The sequence below is a fragment of the Haliotis asinina genome, chromosome 15, assembly GCF_037392515.1.
Source record: "Haliotis asinina isolate JCU_RB_2024 chromosome 15, JCU_Hal_asi_v2, whole genome shotgun sequence".
Classification (NCBI taxonomy): Eukaryota; Metazoa; Mollusca; class Gastropoda; order Lepetellida; family Haliotidae; genus Haliotis; species Haliotis asinina.
The window spans coordinates 18,048,205-18,069,298 of record NC_090294.1 but is presented as its reverse complement, the minus strand read 5'-3'; the positions used below and the strand labels follow the sequence as shown (position 1 = coordinate 18,069,298).

Sequence of the window (21,094 nt, the reverse complement as noted above, 5' to 3'; positions counted from 1 at the left end):
TCTGTTGTAACATCACCTATTCAAAGATGGACCTTGACTAAATTTTGAAGTGGCAATATGAACACTACAGTGAGGAAACTAAGAAGAGGAGAGAGCACTGTAAATAATTCCGATATATTATGTTTATCCCTTGAAGATGAGAGTCATATATGGTATGACAGCACCATATTTACAGATATAAGAAAAGAACTCATCCCAAAGAAAAACAATGGTTATTACATATCTGCTAATTCACTCTTCAATTCTCGAAACACAGAAACCGTTAATAATTTAGGTAAACATATTTTCTGTGTATTTCAACTGTTAACTGTAACCTACCGTTAAACTGCTTTAAATGTTCCATGAATATGTACATTGGGTCGCATGGCCTTTAATACGAATAAATATCTGTCTATCTGTTTAAAAATAACATCAGTGGTGGTTTCACTTTCGTAAGCTAGTGAATTTAGTTGCATGTCCTTTACAATATTCCAGTAATATCATGGCAGGGGAGACCAGAATTGGGCTTCACGCATTGTACTAATGTGGGGAATCAAACCTGGGTTTTTGCATGTGATGAGCAAACAACTTAACCCCTGGGTTACCCCACAGCCCTGTTTCTCATTTGCATATGTCACAGTATGTCATTTTAAACAGTCATGTCTGGTCTTCAGTACATAATATATTACCTGTTGTTGTTGTTTGTTGTTGTTGTGTTAGTTACTATTGCTGTCATTGTCATCGTCTTATTATTATGGTATATATGTATCAGCACTGGAGTCTCATTGGTTGTTAACAGGATTGAGTGACTAAGTTTTCTGAAGCTGTCATCCATGTCTGATCTGTATATGTTTCACCCTTGTGGGAACCCAAACAGATATTTTAACATTTTCATGTGCACTCAATCTAAGTTACAAACGCTATATTGCTTATAAATGGAAACATTTACCTTGGACAAAATCATAAGAATTTATTTCTTCTGGCATTAAAGTCAACTGGAGTAAGCCAATCTCAACCAACACTGTCTCAGCAAATAGACAACAAAATCAGGTTCATACTTCATATTTTAATATCAGTTATGACAAGTTACAAACAATTTATACGAAAGCCTCATGATAACAGACCATAGCCATATCAATATCATATCAAACAAGCAACATTTTGATGCAGAAAGATGAATGAGATCTGCTTATCATATCACACACATTTTGCTACATATAAGAATTATTTCGAGGATCTGTGATGCACTAGCAACAAAACTGTTCCACCACAATCAAGTGGTACTGAATATGGAAGACTGAGCCTTGAAAACAAGTTAATAGATGATTAATTTTTCTTAAAGTATGTGGAAGATACATGTATTTCTATGGCTTCTGTAACATTATGGGCGTTAGGCCAGTGTATGAAATAAGACCTGTCCAACCGCCCAAGATGGGCTAGATTTCTGATGGATGGTCTAAATCTACAACTAGCCACCCCACCAGTCTGGTGCAAATTTTAGATGTTATATACATCAGAGTGAATTCTTGGCATCTGGTCTGGTTAAATCCATTTGGGCCTGATAACTTTTTGAAGTTACCAGCCTGATTATTGTAAGGCTGGGTTTTGGGCTTATTCCATACACTGTATAAGTATAAATGTCACATCCCTGGGTCAAGAAACCCAGTGCTGTAGAGACCAATGAATACCACTAACAGAGTCAGGCATCTAATTATGAGCACAAAAAGTCAGTGCCCTAACCCACTCAGCCACTGTGACTTCCACAAGAAACAAAATGTAAGGGACCCAGTCAAATCAAGTTTCTAGACACATATCGTTGAGGGTACAACCCCTACCCACACCACATGACATTCTGGCACCACTTATTTGTCTTGGCATCCTCCTTAGTTTAAGAGCTCTCGAGCCATGATAATGTACACAGGTGGTGTAAATAAATTAAACTGGATTTCCATATAGAAAGTATAACCATATATGCTCACATCATTTGGGCTAGTTTGTCACACTCATTACAAGAACGAAAAAAAAGAAGAAAACTAATACAATGATATTTTGAAAAAATATGTTGCACTATGGCATCTTGTAGACCACAACTGGGATCAGAAAACTGTCTCGCTAGAAGAGTGTTGACACTATTATTTTAGTATTACAACACTACAGTGCATGAACAAATGACATAATATATGGTGAAGCAGCTACCATATGACAATACATCTCCAGCTACTCTTCTGGGTGCTGATCCACAGAGCCTTTGAACCACGGCAACATTTGCAAGTGGATGACTTATAATAAAGTTTTGACAGGTCATAACATTATGAGTGAGTCAGTTGATTTTAACACTGCTTTTAGCAATATTCCAGCAATGTCACAGGAGAGGACACAAGAAATGGACCTCACATGTTGTGATCATGTGATAATCAAACCTGGGGCTTCAGTATGTTGAGTGAACTCTTTAATCACTAGGCTATGTCTATGACCTCATAACATTATGAATGCTCTATGGACTAAAACCCTAAAAATATATTTTGTAAGAACAAAATCTTTCTCAATGCATAAATGAAGCAACATTACAACTATCCAATCCTTTAAGGTATGATTACAGTTATTACTGAGTTATTGCCTGAACTCATTTTCTTAGGAAATGCTAAACCTTCAGCAGGTACAAAAAGGTATGAACATCATTGTCAACACCGAATCAATGTAATTTGTACAACCTTTGATCTGTATCTGTCACATGAGCTCCAAGAGTGTAACATGTTGGTAAACTCGAACTCCACAATGTACACATGTAATTACCAATTAGTGAGTTCACATAACTACTATGCTTGCATATGATCAGAAAATTATGATCTTTAATGAGTGAGTGAGTGAGTGACTTTAGTTTTACACTGCTTTTAGCAATGTTCCAGCAATATCACAGCAGGGGACACCAGAAACGGGATTCAGGAATTTCACCCATGTGGGAAATCAAACCTGGATCTTCGGTATAACGAGTGAATGCTTTAACCACATAAGTTACCCTAGCGCCCCCATGTGATCTTCACCGGAAAAAAGGCATTGTGTCCTTCAGTACAGTGTAGTAATACCACGCAATCCTTCAGAGTTTTCATAAAGATCTGTACTTAAAATACTAAACTGTCAATTGGTACATTGACAGTGGATATTTTAAGCCAATGTTCTACACATTTCCAGTAAAGCACAAATCTGAATAATTGAAATCTGATTGTATACACAGAGAAGCTCTTTTCAAAATATAAGACCCTGTCATGCCAGCAAGACTGAATTTTCCATCAACAAGTAGTTTTCAGCTTCATACAACTCTATTGATCGTTTTTCCAATATCTTCAATTCCACATTCAACAATGTCTCCTCTCTGAAACAGATATAAATACATATACATATATATAGTTGGAGGTATTTAAAACATGGAAAATTGTACTTGTTGCAGTTTTGTATTAGGTTATTTGACATATCCTGCGTAGTGTGGATATCACAAAAGTAGTTAAAATTCTTCACGCTACAAATCGCAAGGTCAGCACATCCTTATTCAAGGGACTATACACCTTTTTCTTAAAATGAAGCATGTAAGGAGAGGTTGACTCCTTACCATGAAATACCATGAAAATAATTTAGGAAACAATTTTTACCCTTGTCAGCTAGAAGTCAATTAGTTATTAGCTTTTCTGTAAAAGATGTTACTGTCAGAATGTCTGCTTTAAACTCTAAAATTCACAATTCCATAAATACAGTTGCACTACAATGATAACACTATGACCCTAATAGGCATGCGTTCCAAAATGGCACATACTTGTGATTTAATGCTGCACTCAACAATATTCCAGCTATATGGCAGAGATCTGTAAATAATCATCCAGACCAGACAATCCCATGATCAACAGCATGAGCATGAGAAAATACTATCTCTGATTGCACCAACAGGAAATATTTCTGGTTAATCAACGCTACCTTCAGGAACTCTGGGGGTTTCCTGAACACTCCCACACCAGGGGGAGTTCCTGTTAATATGATGTCTCCTGGTCTGAGCGTCAAGAACCTGGCAACAGATATATATTTCAACTGAGTTAACTCATGAACTCATGCAGGGTTGAAGTGGGTTAATTCATTACACTGGACAAGTCACCATGGATTTTTTCAGCATGGCTGAAGAATCATATTGCTTTTGAGGGAAAGAGTGAGTGAGTGAGTATGGTTTTATGTCACTTTGAACAATATCCCTGCAACATCACTCAGGGGACACCAGAAATGAGCTTTACACAATGTACCCCTTCAGCCTAAGTCATCAACAGTTCACAGAATACTTCAGATATATTGTATCTACCCCCAAATTGCCAGATATAAAATTTGACTAAAAAGTAAACTAAGGCTACCAATCTGTAGCTCATCCAATGCATTGTATGCCTATGCATCTAAGCTAGAGTCATCCATGGCAACACATAACTGAAAAATGACGTCTTGCAAGGAACATGAAGGACCAAGCTTTCACTTCAAGGCAATCATTGGTTCGACACAACAGTGTTCAACTGTATAGTTTGGTTCTGTATGGGTTGGCCGAGCAATGACACAGCCACATCACAGCTTTATACACCACTGTGAGCACCATGGTATGACGAGGTAAGTCACCCAGGGTACATGGAAGGCCTATCATCTGTTCATACATGGTCACATAATTTTCTTGTGCTTTGATGGTTGGTATCATTTAAGAGAGTGAGTGAGTATGGTTTTACACCTCTGTTAGCAATATTACAGCAATATAACAGCAGGGGCAGCAGAAATGGTCTTCACATATCGTACCCATGTGGGGAAGCAAACCTAGGTCATCAGTATGATGAGCGAGCACTTTAACCAATAGGCTACCCCACTGCCCCTAGTATCATTTGAGAAAATATTCCAAAATACATACGTATGTTAATTGGCACAGTTTTAACTTTCTTAAAAGATTTGCAAGTTATTGAGAATGAGCTGTATTCAAGTCAAATTACATCATGTCAGTTTACCATTTGGGGACAGCCTGATGTGTTACTGATGTCAGGTATTTACATCTTGGGTGAAGCCCATTAGCGAGGTTATGGTGCTGACATATCCCAAACATACGTGGGGAGAAATGGGATTCAAACCTAAACTCAGTTTCTGGCATGTCCATACGATATCTGAACAGGGAATTGTGGTGCCTTAGATGACAGGGCCACCAGTGCCACAAAAACATTTACTTTTGAGTGATTAAATATCTCTAAAACATAAAGTGTTTCGACTAGTTAGTGGAATTGTTTACATTTGTTATATTCTATGCAAAATCTCATCTTATTATGCACAATTTCAACTGTTGTGAAGATATTACACAACACTAGCATCCCATTAACAGGTTCAACCATGTGATTCTTCAAAGGCATTTAGAAGTTGGCATAGTAATACAGGACAAATTTTACGGACAGTAACTTCTTGAGTTTATTTTCACGACGTTTCAGGGCTTATCCTAGCCTCCTTATGATGAGGGGGCTAGGATAAGCCCCGAAACGTCGTGAAAATAAACTCAAGAAGTTACTATCCATAAAATTTGTCCTGTATTAGGTTCAACCATATTTACACCTATTAACAGTATATTCAAACCTTATGGAGAGTTTACTGGAACTGCTGACCTTGACAGAAACACCAACAACTCCTCTGTCTTGTGGACAAGGTTGCTGGTCGTGCTGTCCTGTTTGGTGACCTCATTCACCTTACACCACAGTCGCAGATTGTGGGGATCTGGGAATATCAGCATTGTGAGTCACATGTAAAATTGATATACAGAACAACAAAAGACAGGGATCATGTTAGAGCTAGCCTGCTTGGTGACCCCATTCCCCTTACGCCAGTCACAGATTGTGAGGATCTGGAAATAACAACATTGGGATAGTGTTGGGAATTGTAGAAAATAAATACAATGATGGCTGCTTCATTACAACCCATCAATCATCGAAAATACTCTGTTAGCGTCTTTTATCAAATTCTCCTGGTTACGGGGGTTAATACACAAAGAACGTAGACAAAACATCTAGTTCTTTGGAGTTTGTTTTTTTCGCAAACTGCACAAATGCATTAACATCTTAAAAGGATAACTATGTTAAGAACATGAATTTCCTGGAGTCTGTAAGGTAAATTCAATCATGACAAGGAGCAAGCTTGTAGTGCTTATGAAATGTAAGAGACAAAACCAACCTTGTGAAAAAATGTATTTAATGCAAAAAAGTCTTCCAAAATTGTTTATGTTCGATTATAAAAAAAATATGATCAATTGCTTGGCCAATCAGTCATTGCAACCAGCCTTTGATTGCTTCAATAAATCGGACCACCACTAGTTTACATGACAGAAATTATTAACCCAGTCGTCAAGGTAACAAAATAAGGATTCTGTAAGGTGAGTCCATGTTTTGCTAGATAATTCCTGACAGTGCAATCTTATATATCTGTATAAAATCTTCCCTGCATGAGGGGCGGTGGGGTAGCCTAGTGGATAAAGCATTCGCTCGTCACACAAAAGTCCCAGGTTCGATTCCCCACATGGGCACAATGTGTGAAGCCCATTTTCTGGTGTCCCCCGCCATGATATCGCTAGAATATTGCTAAAAGCGGCACCAAACTAAATTCACTCACTCACTTCCCTGCACCAAACAGGGAGGGTTGGGACCTGAAGAGCACTAAAAAGAACAGACTTTAACAACAGCTGCTCACCTTTGATATCTTCCTTCATGACAACAGCTGGCCCCAGAGGACAGAAACAGTCCATTGTTTTACCCAGAAGCCACTGTCCGCCATTTTTCTTCATCTGCCAGTCTCGTGCACTGACGTCGTGCGCCACAGTGAAGCCGAAAACATGACTCATGGCGTCTTCCCTCTGAGGGGAGACAGAACTATATACACTCATGTATATATACACAAATCTAGCCTTGTAAACAGTCATAATAACTCACCACATATTTCTAAAATATATTCTAAATTTGGAAGTACTAATACAGTTGCAGGTTTCATGGAAACATTTATTTAAGATTAACTGTTTTGAGAGGCACTACCTCTAACAGAATGGAAATTTATCACACTTGGACCTTGGCATATGAGGTACAAACACACATAATGAGGGAAATAGAAGAGTTTTAACAACTTTCATGATAATAATACAAGTATTCTTGTGAATAGAAAATTTTGAAGAATTAGCATATTTAGTTGATCGCCTTTATCAACATGGGACATACAATTTTCAAGGATTGTTAAAGTAAGTGTGCAAGTGAATACAGTTTTATGCCTCATTCAGCAGTATTCCTGTAATATCAGAGCAGAGGACACAAGAACCATGTAGGTGAACTCATGTGGGTTTGACCCCTCTACCTCCCTCCTTCAAAATTCATGGATCCACCCATATGTGGATTCGAACCTGTGTCTTCTGCATCATGAGCAAATACTTAAACCAATATGTCACTGCCCTGTTATAAGTAAGTATGATCTTGTGCTGCTTTTATCAATGTTTCAGCATTATTGCAGCAGGGGACACCAGAAGTGGGCCTCACACATTGCACCCATTTGGAGAATCAAATCCACTTTTGGTTTTTGGTGTGGCAAACCAACACTTTAACCACACTATATCCCGAGCTCAAATCCTAAATATGTAATCACATATTTCTGTAAACAAAATGTATATATATTCCTGTGCCAAGCATTTTGATGAAAGTGATGACTGATACAGGTAAGTGTTAGTACTGTTACCTTAATATGTCTACCAGTCTTCCCAATGACAATTGTCAGCTCCACCTCCCAGTCCAGTTCCTGCAAAAAAGATGATTAGGACTACAGTGAGGTTATGCATAGCTGTAAGGTATGGTTGCCCCTGATCACACCCACCAAGAGCCCCACCCAACACTCCAACACCAACAAGCCTTGTCCGTCCTGCACTTGACTCAACACAAAATGACTTCACACCCAGATAACATTCAGTGTTGGGCCAGCATTGGCAGGCATTGGCCCAATGTTGGGCCAAGGTCTGAATGCTATCTCGGTAGTAATTTAGATCATGTGCCTACCTGTGCTTCATCACTACTGTAGATCATCATGTGCCTACCTGTGTTTCATCACAGTACTGTAGATCATCCTGTGCCTACCTGTGTTTCATCACAGTACTGTAGATCATCCTGTGCCTACCTGTGTTTCATCACAGTACTGTAGATCATCATGTGCCTACCTGTGTTTCATCACAGTACTGTAGATCATCATGTGCCTACCTGTGTTTCATCACAGCACTGTAGATCATCCTGTGCCTACCTGTGTTTCATCACAGTACTGTAGATCATCCTTGCCTACCTGTGTTACATCACAGTACTGTAGATCAACCAGAGCCTACCTGTGTTTCATCACAGTACTGTAGATCATCCTGTGCCTACCTGTGTTTCATCACAGTACTGTAGATCATCCTGTGCCTACCCGTGTTTCATGACAGTACTGTACATCATCATATGCCTACCTGTGTTTCATCACAGTACTGTAGATCACCCTGTGCCTACCTGTGTTTCATCACAGTACTGTAGATCATCCTGTGCCTACCTGTGTTTCATCACAGTACTGTAGATCACCCTGTGCTTACCTGTGTTTCATCACAGTACTGTAGATCATCCTTGCCTACCTGTGTTACATCACAGTACTGTAGATCAACCAGAGCCTACCTGTGTTTCATCACAGTACTGTAGATCATCCTGTGCCTACCTGTGTTTCATCACAGTACTGTAGATCATCCTGTGCCTACCCGTGTTTCATGACAGTACTGTACATCATCATATGCCTACCTGTGTTTCATCACAGTACTGTAGATCACCCTGTGCCTACCTGTGTTTCATCACAGTACTGTAGATCATCCTGTGCCTACCTGTGTTTCATCACAGTACTGTAGATCACCCTGTGCTTACCTGTGTTTCATCACAGTACTGTAGATCATCATAGGGTCCAACAATGGCACTAGCAAACTTGCTGAATACCACTGGTTCCACGGGGACAGGGACGTTCTGTTCTTTGCAGTGGTCTATGTAGTTCATACCAATGCAGATGACCTTCTCAGGTTCAGTAACAGGAGCAAGCAGCCGAACACCATCCCGCTTGATGATGTGGTGCCCACTCTCTACAGCACTGAAACGAAACAGGACCTGTTTCATGGCATAAGTCCTCAAACCATATTGACTTGAAATTGTAAAACAAACCAGCAGAATATCTCCTGCGCCAACAAGTTGCAATATGGGATTTGAAAATGCTTAAATTCTAATATATTATATGGTAATCATGATAATATATGGTCTCTGTTGGAATATTGCTAAAATGCCATATGTTAAGCGATCTGAAGGTACCCCCTATTCTCATCAAAAACGTCAATCAACGTGTAAACGAGTAATTAACGAACGAAGCGCTCATAAAATATTCACAATTCAAATGACGACAATTTCACCCCTACCTCTTGGCCCTCAACAACTGTGCCTGTCCTCCCGCAATGAAACTTTTCAGATTGCGTGGAATTTCTTTGTCGGCTTCATTTAAGTCGACTATGTCACCTCCATCGGATAATTCCACACCAACCCTCTGTGCACCATTCACTTCAAACTGCACAAATCGCATCTTCTTGCTTGTTCGTGTTGTTATATTGCGGACAAAATGATGACAACCTAATGAAATACGACTAAAGTACACACGAGCACTCCACATTCTACAACCTTCGACCCCATCGACCTTCAGTACTTCATCCAATGATAGCAACTCATCTTCGGCTAAGCGCCCGCTACAAGCGTAGACTGGTTCCCCTGCCCTATTCCGAGCTGCGCTATCGCTGCACTACATGTGTAACCAGCTTGCTGAGCGTAGCATAGGCAGAGCACAGTCTAGCTACAAGCGCCACATATCTCGCACATTCCTAACTACTCGGGTCATTCCGGAAAGCCTTCTTGCAGGTTACGGAAAGAGGCGAGTAGTTATGAATGATATCTCGCAGTGTCACCCCATATCTCGCGAGATCAGTGCGTTGAGGGAGAACTCATTTCTCTGCGGCAAATTAAACACTTTTCAATATAAGTAAACTATTTAAACACAATATCTCTAACTTGCATGTATTTCGTGTAATCCATCGTCTGACACAAACCTTATGTAATGAAAAATATGTATGTTGACTCTCACATATTTTGTGTTTTGAAAATTGATATCATATCCCCACTAACACGTAAACGTAAACAAAAATTCAAAAATCTATTTATATTTCATATATAACGGCTAGAACTGCAAATCAGTGTCTCATCAGCATCAGCATGAAAAAAACTTCATGTATAAAGAAGCGGGGTGTAAAGGTAAACTTATTACTCAGTCATGCACACACTTCAGAATATTGTTACAGATCATGTATGTAGAATATTTACATTTTTCCCCCATAACTGCTTGCCTTATACTTTTACAGCACTTGGGCTTCTGACAGAAAATATTTACTGGGGGTCTCGCTAAACCTACTGTCGAGTGTACCACTAACGTCGCCATTAATGGGAAGTGCTATAATCAGTACTATGCATCAACTCGTGTTTTAGTAATCACACCGAGTCTCTTAGGGTATAACCGTAAGCAGAAATTATATGTAACACACCCACACCACACACCCCTCATTCCCTAATATTTAACTACTGAAGTTGCAGTCAGATGAAATGGGGTTTACGTCGAGCTCAAAATAATAGCGTTTATTTAAACGCGCGCGCGTGCGCGTGCGTGCGTGTGTGTATATGTCTGTGTCTGTATGTGTGTTGCTTGTGTCCAGTCTAATGCCAATTTTAGTGAAAGCCTACTCAATAACCCTTATATGCCGTGTGCAAGGCATGGTAACAACAAGTAAATTATGTCAGTGTCATTTGGTACGGCGCGGCTCCTACCACTAGACCACGGGGACGGCCCTTCTTTCCAAACCAGGAAGAAATACGTATGTACCCAAGTGAACAACGTCGCAAAGGAATTCTTTATGCATTTCATTTATTTGTCTACAGAGCCACCGGTGTCTTCAGTAATCATACACACAGGAATAGAAGTTATAAATAAGCAAAACCTATAACTAAACAAACAATGCCATAATTTACACGTGTAACATGCATGTTTTTGTTACTTTGTTAATTGTTACAACATTGTAACATATCAAAGACACAATGTTTACCCGTCATTGTTGTTAAGGTATAGTGCATCGACGTCACAGTGACAGGGGGGTGTGGAGGAGGAGGAGGAGGGGGGCTCTGACTCATCTTGCCAGTCAGTAAGCATTTGAAACCTTCGGTCGCGTCCTGCATGCCCTATACTTTCTTTGACCTCACTATTTCAAGAAGAAGCATTGGCGTTTCCTTTGGTAAACGTTACTTGCATTAAAACTCAACTGTGTACATTATTCGGTGATCAGTAAAAATCCCTAACATTACTGGGGAATGTGTGAGACATTACAGTAAGCACGGCAGCATTACAGGAAGGAGGGAATGTAACATTACAATAAGTACTGTACCATTATTATAAGGTCTGTAGCTTTTCAGTAAGGAAGGACTGTAGCATTACAGTAAGGACTGTAGCCTTATAAGGACTGTAGCATTACAGCAAGGAAGGAATGTAGCATTACGATAAGGACTGTAGCATTACAGTAAGGGGCTGTAGCATTACAGTAAGGACTGTAGCCTTATAAGGACTGTAGCATTACAGCAAGGAAGGAATGTAGCATTACAGCAAGGACTGTAGCATCACAGTAAGGGGCTGTAGCATTACAGCAAGGACTGTAGCATTACAGGAAGGACTATGGCATTACAGTAAGGACTGTAGCAGTACAGTAAGGACTGTAGCATCACAGGAAGGACTATGGCATTACAGTAAGGACTGTAGCAGTACAGTAAGGACTGTAGCATCACAGTATGGACTGTAGCATTACAGTTAGGACTGTAGCATTACAGCAAGGACTGTAGCATTACAGTAAGGAATAAGGCATCACAGGAAGGACGGTAGCATTACAGTTAGGAATGAGGCATCACAGTAAGGACTGAAGTATTACAGAAAGGACTGTAGCATTACAGGAAGGACTGAAATATTACAGGAAGGACTGAAGCATGACAGGAAAGACCGTGGCATCACAGCAAGGACTGTAGCATTACAGGAAGGACTGTCGCATTACAAGAAGGACTGTAGCATTACAGCAAGGACTGTAGCATTACAGTTAGGACTGTGGCATTACAGTAAGGAATGAGGCATCACAGTAAGGACTGAGGCATCATAGTATGGACTGTAGCAGTACAGTAAGGACTGTAGCATCACAGTATGGACTGTAGCATTACAGTTAGGACTGTAGCATTACAGCAAGGACTGTAGCATTACAGTAAGGAATAAGGCATCACAGGAAGGACGGTAGCATTACAGTTAGGAATGAGGCATCACAGTAAGGACTGAAGTATTACAGCAAGGACTGTAGCATTACAGGAAGGACTGAAATATTACAGGAAGGACTGAAGCATGACAGGAAAGACCGTGGCATCACAGTAAGGACTGTAGCATTACAGGAAGGACTGTCGCATTACAGTTAGGACTGTAGCATTATAGCAAGGACTGTAGCATTACAGTTAGGACTGTGGCATTACAGTAAGGAATGAGGCATCACAGTAAGGACTGAAGCATCATAGTATGGACTGTAGCAGTACAGTAAGGACTGTAGCATCACAGTATGGACTGTAGCATTACAGTTAGGACTGTAGCATTACAGCAAGGACTGTAGCATTACAGTAAGGAATGAGGCATCACAGGAAGGACGGTAGCATTACAGTAAGGAATGAGGCATCACAGTAAGGACTGAAGTATTACAGAAAGGACTGTAGCATTACAGGAAGGACTGAAGCATGACAGGAAGGACTGAAGCATGACAGGAAAGACCGTGGCATCACAGCAAGGACTGTAGCATTACAGGAAGGACTGTCGCATTACAGTTAGGACTGTAGCATTACAGTTAGGACTGTAGCATTGCAGCAAGGACTGTAGCATTACAGTAAGGATTGTAGCATTGCAGTAAGGAGACACTGTACCATTACAGTAATAAATGTAGCATTAAATTATTTAGGGCTGTAGCATTTAAGAAAGTCATTAGAGTATGGAAGGCCTGTACCATTACATTAAGGAAGGGCTGCACCATTAAAATAAGGACTGTAGCTTTACTGTAAGGGCTGGGCGGGAGGTAAAATAATGTGGTCCAGAGGCTGTCTGACATATTAGTCAAAGCCGTGTATATACTTTAATTATATTTAGTAAGTATCGGAAGACATTTCCAAGTATCATAATGGTTCGCTTATGTGTTTATATAGAACAATCCAGTCCCAGCGTATAAAAGGGAACGGGCAAATGCCAGGAAAAGACTGGCCAGAATAAGGCAAAGGGTAATTTTTTTATGTCCCAATTCATGCAACATATTTTGGCAACCATATTCTTTAAACGTTTTCATTGTAATATTATAAGACTCTGTCTACGTATATTTATGTTGTGCTAATAATTTAGTTTGTACTCGTTATGCCCTATGAAGTTTACATTGTAAAAGGTTTCCTTGAGAATACACGTTTTTCTATATTACGCTAGGTACAATGTAATCATATTGTTTACTTACTTTCCATTAAGGTGAGGAATATTTGCAAAATGCAGGGAATGCCACAAATGGCCCTTGTCCACCTCACGATGGAAGGGACCGTTAAGGTTGTTGGTACGCTCATTTCACATTTCATCTGAAATCGTATGTATATTGTTAATATCGCATAGCTTCAAATGCAATTTGATCGTTGGCAATACTAAAAACTAAACATTTTTTATGAAACCATGATATTGTACTATACCTGAAAGTAATAAAAGAAAGAAGTCAAAGAAAACGTGTTGTTCCCTATGCCAGAAACCTGCATGAGTTGTGATACGGCTAACATCTGAGTGAAAACGGAATATCTTTCGGGAAAAAAAACACGTGCCTCATCGCTTTACCATAAAAGACAATCAGTTTTAAAGCGTTTCAATTTCTGTGAACCTAATTTATATCAAAACTGGAGACCATGACATGGTGCAAGCAGTAGGTCGAAGTAACCTCCTGTCCTTGCTGAATACAACGCCGGTAGCGGCCGATATCAATAAGGAAGGTACGTGGTCTCACACCTCATACGTTTCTTACACGTAGAGCATAAAATATATCATGTTCAATACCACCTTATTTAATTTGAAAATTTCACTTTTCAGATGAAAAATTCGACCTTCGGCGTGTGTTCGTGGCGGTAAACTACGCCGACGTGCGTGATGTTCACCTCTTAAGGCGTGCAGTGACTCAGGTCACAATTGATAAAGGTAAAATCGGAGTGTTTCGCGTGGGTGCGTGTGTCTTCACACGCTCAAGAAAGAATAATTCAGTATTAGTCCATATTATTAAAATTACGTGCAATAAAGCATATATTATATGAAGGTAATGAAGGCCTTCGACCTGTTTGGTGGCCCAATGGTGTGCCGTTTGTGGCTCCATCAACAACGCATACGGACCATGGTATGCTTATCAGAGAAATCTCCTAATATGAAACTTCTACTGGGGAATGGAACTCATAGAAAGTCCATTTGTTTCCCAGAAAACAATCTGCTAAGAATCTCAAGTACAGGACTCATTAATGGATAACAACATCTTGATAACAGCCACCCAAACACCGACCAGGAAGTTGCACAGTTACGTCCGTACTAGTAATAAACAGCTGTCTCCATTCCCCTCCATGGCATACCACATGCCTCTCAAAGAATCAATAAGTAATCTCTTCCAGCTGTATCGTTAAACTTCATATGGAAATATATGCAGCAATAAGGAGAGCACATGAGTCTCATTCACCCATTCAGACAAAGACCTGCTTTTCAGCCCATCCGAATGTTCTCGTGTGAAAGTGAAAATACACTTCACAAACAACCCTGGTTACAATGAATTCCAATTCCTTGTTTCATAGGAAAATGGTATTTTCAAATGAATTCTAATTTTAATCTTTGATAACATCGTATTTCTATGTTATATGTCAAGGTTTAGGCAGCATATATTACTATGAAATAACAGACTGCCCCTTTTTGATGAGTTCGTAAAACCATTCACAAGGCATCTGGCTCACTGGTTAGACCTGTTATGTGTTTTTAAAGTGTAGTTCTGGAACGCACAATGAGATTGATATAATATCAGTCCCGCAGCAGACCGACATTTTTTCTAGCAGCAGAACCTCGTTTTGAGATTTCCACTATTTCCAGGTTTCCGTTTGTCAGAACCCGCTGTATGACAGAGCACGCTGTACGACGAGTTTGCAAGTATTAGAAGGAGCCTAGTATTGCAACATACCAGTGCTTAGGCGTTTCAAATCATACTGATTAATATTTATGTATCCAATTAAATGAAATAGTCTAACAATAATAACTGGACTGGTTATCGCAAGTTCCACAATAGGAAGCAACCCAGTAAACAAGAAAGGAGGTTGTTCTGCAATCGATGTTTAGACTTGCATGAAAAACGTTATTGTTTTCATGTTCATGCTTCATGTGCAAGTCGTTAATAGTGAGTAATTGGCTTTACGCCTCTTTTAGCAGTATTCCAGCAAAGTCACGTCAGGGGACACTGGAAATGGGATTCATACATTGCACCCATGTGGGGAATCGAACCCGATCCTTCGGCGTGATAAGCTAACGATTTGATCACTAGGCTACCCAACCGCCCCACGTCATCAAGACGGGGCATAAACAAGAATATTAAACAATGTGGTTTCAATGCCAGCTGTATCAGTTCTATGTGTAATTAAAAAATAATAATAATATACTTCTAATTATATTGCTTCAGTCTAGAAGTTACATTTCAGGGAGTCAGATGTATATAATATTCATGCTCACACAAGTTGTTTACAGTTCACAAATGTAGAAAAAAAAGTAAGGTGTTAATAATATCCGTAATCTTCTATTTCAGCTGGCAGAAAACCTCGTCTGCAGACGGCAGAAACGTTACGAGTCATCACGTGCTGCTGGAAACGCCACGTGCTGTCGGTAATATTTATATATGATATAATCTTTTTCTAAATTAAAGTACATTTGAAGTCACCTGTCTTGCCGAGTTATAATTGAGGAGACTGTTTTCTTTCTTTCTTCCTTTGAAATATGTACACAGACTTTTTTGAGAACTTTTGGTTGTTGACAAATGACGAAAGGAAATGGATTCTATTTATTCCTTTTTTAGACACTTAATTCTGCTGGTTTTGTGAATTCTGCCGATAGCCATGAAGTGGTATTATCCCTGTATTTGAGTTGTTTGTTGAAGTGTTTATTTCATTGTTTCTTTTCATTTCAGTGTTTCACAATACTAACCAACATAACAACACATAGAGCATTGTCTTGCTATGTACTCACTGATGTACCTACATCATCATTCCAGCGTCCAATGTGCACAATACTCCATTAACTGTAGGTAACCTTTACATTGAGCAGATAATTCGCCGAAAATATATTTGACAATGTTGCTTAATTTCAAAAGTTGTTACCCCAAAATGTCGATAATATTTCGGCAGTTCTTAATTGGGCGAAAGTTATTAGATACTTACAATATACCGGAAACATTATGCGTGTAAGTTATCATCTTTGGAAGTTTTTTTACGTAAGAAAAAATGCAAACAATGACATTGATATATATCATGGAACACTAGGGTTATAGGTCTCGCATTACGTAGCTAACAAGAGCCTCTATTCTTCAACACAGCATATCATATCAGATAATAAATACCTGGAATCTGCTCACCAGAGTTGCCCATTTCTACAGTTATGTCTCTTATGTTCTAGTTTACGTACTAACTTCTATGTGTAATGAATCAGTAATTGAATGCTGTATGATACAGAGTTAAATGTAAAAAGTTCGACATTGAATTGAAGCGTTGCGTTTATACATAAGCGCACATAGGCACGCACATCACATTCAAAGTGAATTATCCGCACATTTATGGCATTTGTGTCTCAGTTTTGTGTCTAGTTTTTACTTACTCTAGTAAGTAAATTCATACGTAACAGCTAAACATTAAAAGACATATGTATTCCGCTTCTGAAAGGTACCAGTCTAATAAAAGCACCTGCTGTTTGCAAAAAGTGACATGGTTCTGATACAGACGCTTCATCTATCACGTGTGGCGCTTACACTTCTAGAGGACCCGTTTTCTAACTTAAGCGCCGCACAGGCAGAATGTTTGCAAAAAGTGACATGGTTCTGATACAGACACTTCATCTATCACGTGTGGCGCTTACACTTCTAGAGGACCCGTTTTCTAACTTAAGCGCCGCACTGGCAGAATGTTTGCAAAAAGTGACATGGTTCTGATACAGACACTTCATCTATCACGTGTGGCGCTTACACTTCTAGAGGACCCGTTTTCTAAGTTAAGCGCTACAAAGATATACTACCGTTTGTGAAGAACCCCAGCAGCAAATACACCGCATCAGTGACATGCTGCAAGTTCCCTTTGAACTACAGACACGCGTCGTTTATGAAAATTAACGGAATTCCTTGTAAAATGCTGTCAGGAACGTGTCAGTGACACACCTTTGTTTTCCCACTTTTAGCCACCAGCTCAAAGTGAAGGCATGCAATCGAACATTTAGTCCGAAGAGAAATGCTGCGGTATGGAAAGCGCCATCAGAAAGGTACATTTAGACAAAAACATGTGCTAATACAATCCCGTCATTATCCACCAACCCATGTAGTGAATGTTCATTCACTGCATTAGCACATACAGGGTGGGGGCCGGAGATCCGATCCCATATCCGTATGGTCCGGGATTACATTGTAAGTTAATCAATGACATGTGGCGCTTACACCTGTAGGATGACCGTTTTCTGACTTAAGCGCCACACAGGCAGACTTTTTGCACAATGTGAAAACGTGACATGGTTATCATAACACTTCTCATACAGCTGATCATGCGGCGCTTCTAGAGTGCCCGTTTTCTGACCTAAGTCTGCTTAGTGAACACATTCCGATTAAATGCTGTATAGGAATCATATTTTCGAAACCTTAGGGCCTCATGAAACAGTATAAAACCAATCGCGTGTATTTTTTTCGCCTACAGCATGATCCCAGTGGTGCGATTACGGCAATTTTAGCCGACATTACTGTTCCAAACATTTAGAACAAATCGAAGCTGGAAATATTTTTCAGTTTCGATTTTGTCCAGACTGTGTGCCTAACACGAGAAGGTATGATAATATAGCGAGTTGGTATTCATATAGCATCTAGCATTTTTACAGCTTAATGTAATGGCTATTTTTATACATAATAAGGTATGTGCACTGCATACGGCATAGGATGACATCCAATAATACAAGAGTGAGTGAGTGAGTTTGGTTTTACGCCGCTTTTAGCAATATTTCAGCAGTATCACGGCGGGGGACACCAGAAAATGGGCCTCACACATTGCACCCATGTGGGGAATCGAACACGGGTCTTCGGCGTGACGATCGACCACTTTAACCACTAGGCTACCCCACAGCTCAATAATAATACAAGAGGGCCACAACTGTCAATTGATCTGTATCCACGCTCTAAAAACTATCGCTGTCCCGTTAGAGTGTACACTATCACGTTACTGTTTAGACATTGCTTAGTATTAGTACTAAAATTATCAAGCACTTACTACATTTTCCTACAGGAAATATGCGGAGGTACCTCCGTCAAAGGTAGTTTGTGGGGAGGGGTGCTCACTTTGGGAGGCTTTTGGGGGATTCCCCGATAATCTAGTACTAGCCACCTTCGCCCATGGGATTCTGCACAAGAAGCATTATGCACAATATGTGAGTACCTAACAAAAGCCATAAATCAGACATCCACAATATCAAGATACCATTCGCTGCACTGTAAGTCGTGTTTAGTTAGTCGCTAGTTAAACTTATTCACTAAGGTGGATAACCAAAAGATGTACAAGTTGCCGCTGTATATGGTTTTACCCAAAATATGTGTACACACTGACATACATCTCCATAATTTATCAGCTGTTCAATTTGGGCAAAACTGGAGAGTCCCTTGGAGTCCCTGATCAGTCCGTGGAGGATGTGTTAGGTGAAATAACGCAAAGCATCCTAGCTGGTCCCAGCATGCCCAGTAAGTATTTAAACAATATGTTTATTTTCCAGTTTGCCAGAGACCACTACCCTTTTAAATCTCCGTTAGAGTTTGAACATTATTTATCTCACTACAGTGAGGAAACTAAGAAGAGGAGAAAGCGCTGTAAATAATTCTGAAATATTATGTTTATCCCTTGAACATAAGAGCCATATATGGTATGACAGCACCATATTTACAATTATAAGAAAAGAACTTATCCCAAAGAAAAACAATGGGCATTACATATCTGTTAATTCACTCTTCAATTCTCGAAACACAGAAACCGTTAATAATTTAGCTAAACATATTTTCCATGTATTTAAACTGTTAATTGTAACCTACTTTTAAACTGCTCTGATTGTTTCATGAATATATACAGTATGGTTCAAAATTATTGAGAATAGCTAAAGCATTTCATATTATTAAACGAGAACAAATCAGATAAAATTGAATGTATTGTGAAAGTGAACTGACCTTTTCATGTTGTGTAGGTAACAATTTAATATTTTATCAAGTCTCCTTGAGCTTCACGGCACAGTCTAAGACGGGTAGGCATACTTCCTATCAGAGAGGTTAGTGTCTCGTGAGTTATGCTGACCCAGTATCGGACCACTTCTCTCTTCATGTCTTCAATTTTTGTCAACCCCTTTTGATTCACACATTCCTTCATCATCCCCCAAATGTTCTCAATGGGATTTAAGTCAGGACTATATGCAGGAAATGGTAATGCAGTCACATTTTTCTCCTGAAACCACTGCTTGGCATGTTTTGCGGTGTGTTTAGGATCATTATCTTGCTGCAAAATCCAGTCATTTCCATAAAACACATGTGCACTTGGAAGCAGAAAATTATCTAATATGTTAGTGTAGCGTTGACTTGTCAGATTTCCCTCAAACACACACAGCGGGGTCGTTCCTAATAAGGATATCCCTCCCCATACATGAAACTTTGGGCTGTATTTAGGTCGTCGATACAACGGTGCTGACGCAGACTTTGTCCATATTTTCACATTATTGGGATATACCCATATTGAGCTTTCATCAGTAAAAATCACATTTTCCCAGTCAAAGTTTTCATGTGCCAAACACCACTCAACACGCCTGTTTTTATGTTCTTGTTTCATGAGAGGAGAAAGAATTCCAGTCTTTTTCTCCCATCCAAGATCAATGAAATTTCTTCTAACTGTAGATTTTGATACAACTGTTGATCCCCTTTCTATCATTTCATACCTGATGTTGGAGATGCTTGCCCTTTGCTTTTTAGAGGCTAAAATTCCCAGCCAGACGCGATCTGAGAAGTCCAATTTTCTGGGTCTCCCTGCTCCTTTCTGATGCCCAAAATCTTTTCCCTCTTTAAAATTCCTCCTAATCCTATACACAGTAGAAAGAGGAGTTCCTGTTCTCTCTGCCAGTGTATTTACATCATCAGTTCCTTGATTACACAACTCAAAAATCAACCTTCTTTTATCTTCAGCAGACATTGTTGACAGTGCTGAGGAAAATGACGTCTGCTACAAATTCAGGGGAGGTAACTCTAATTGTACTATACTCAGTAGGCCAAGATGAGTTACCTCCCTTATACCATTACTTAGTTTTAAGTATCAGTGAATCAGTTGAGGTGTTAGGATAGCTCAAAGTAAGAAGAAAAATTCTCAATAATTATGAACCAGACTATACATTGGGTCACATGGCCTTTAATACGAATAAATATCTATCGGTTCAAAAATAACATCAGTGGTGGTTTCACTTTTGTAAGCTAGTGAATTTAGTTGCACGTCCTTTACAATATTCCAGCAATATCATGTCAGGGGACACCAGAATTGGGCTTCACGCATTGTACTCATGTGGGGAATCAAACCTGGGTTTTTGCATGTGATGAGCAAACAACTTAACCCCTGGGCTACCCCACAGCCCTGTTTCGCAAATAGACAACAAAATCAGG

General features: G+C 39.6%; 2 protein-coding genes across 2 annotated transcripts; one reads left to right on the top strand and one right to left on the bottom strand.

Annotated features, from left to right (window-relative positions):
• Positions 1-1,030: 1,030 nt before the first annotated feature.
• Positions 1,031-9,839, bottom strand: LOC137265656 (oxaloacetate tautomerase fahd2, mitochondrial-like). Its single transcript, XM_067801089.1, has 7 exons — positions 9,458-9,839; positions 8,922-9,138; positions 7,732-7,791; positions 6,706-6,868; positions 5,631-5,739; positions 3,943-4,030; positions 1,031-3,349 (listed from the first exon to the last, which is right to left on the bottom strand). The coding sequence occupies exons 1-7, from the start codon at positions 9,703-9,705 to the stop codon at positions 3,287-3,289; spliced, it is 948 nt and encodes a 315-aa protein (XP_067657190.1). The 5' UTR covers positions 9,706-9,839; the 3' UTR covers positions 1,031-3,286.
• Positions 9,840-13,658: 3,819 nt separating this feature from the next.
• Positions 13,659-16,471, top strand: LOC137264904 (uncharacterized). The gene is made up of 4 exons (XM_067800261.1): positions 13,659-13,732; positions 14,251-14,355; positions 15,983-16,059; positions 16,361-16,471. The coding sequence occupies exons 1-4, from the start codon at positions 13,669-13,671 to the stop codon at positions 16,469-16,471; spliced, it is 357 nt and encodes a 118-aa protein (XP_067656362.1). The 5' UTR covers positions 13,659-13,668.
• Positions 16,472-21,094: the final 4,623 nt, after the last annotated feature.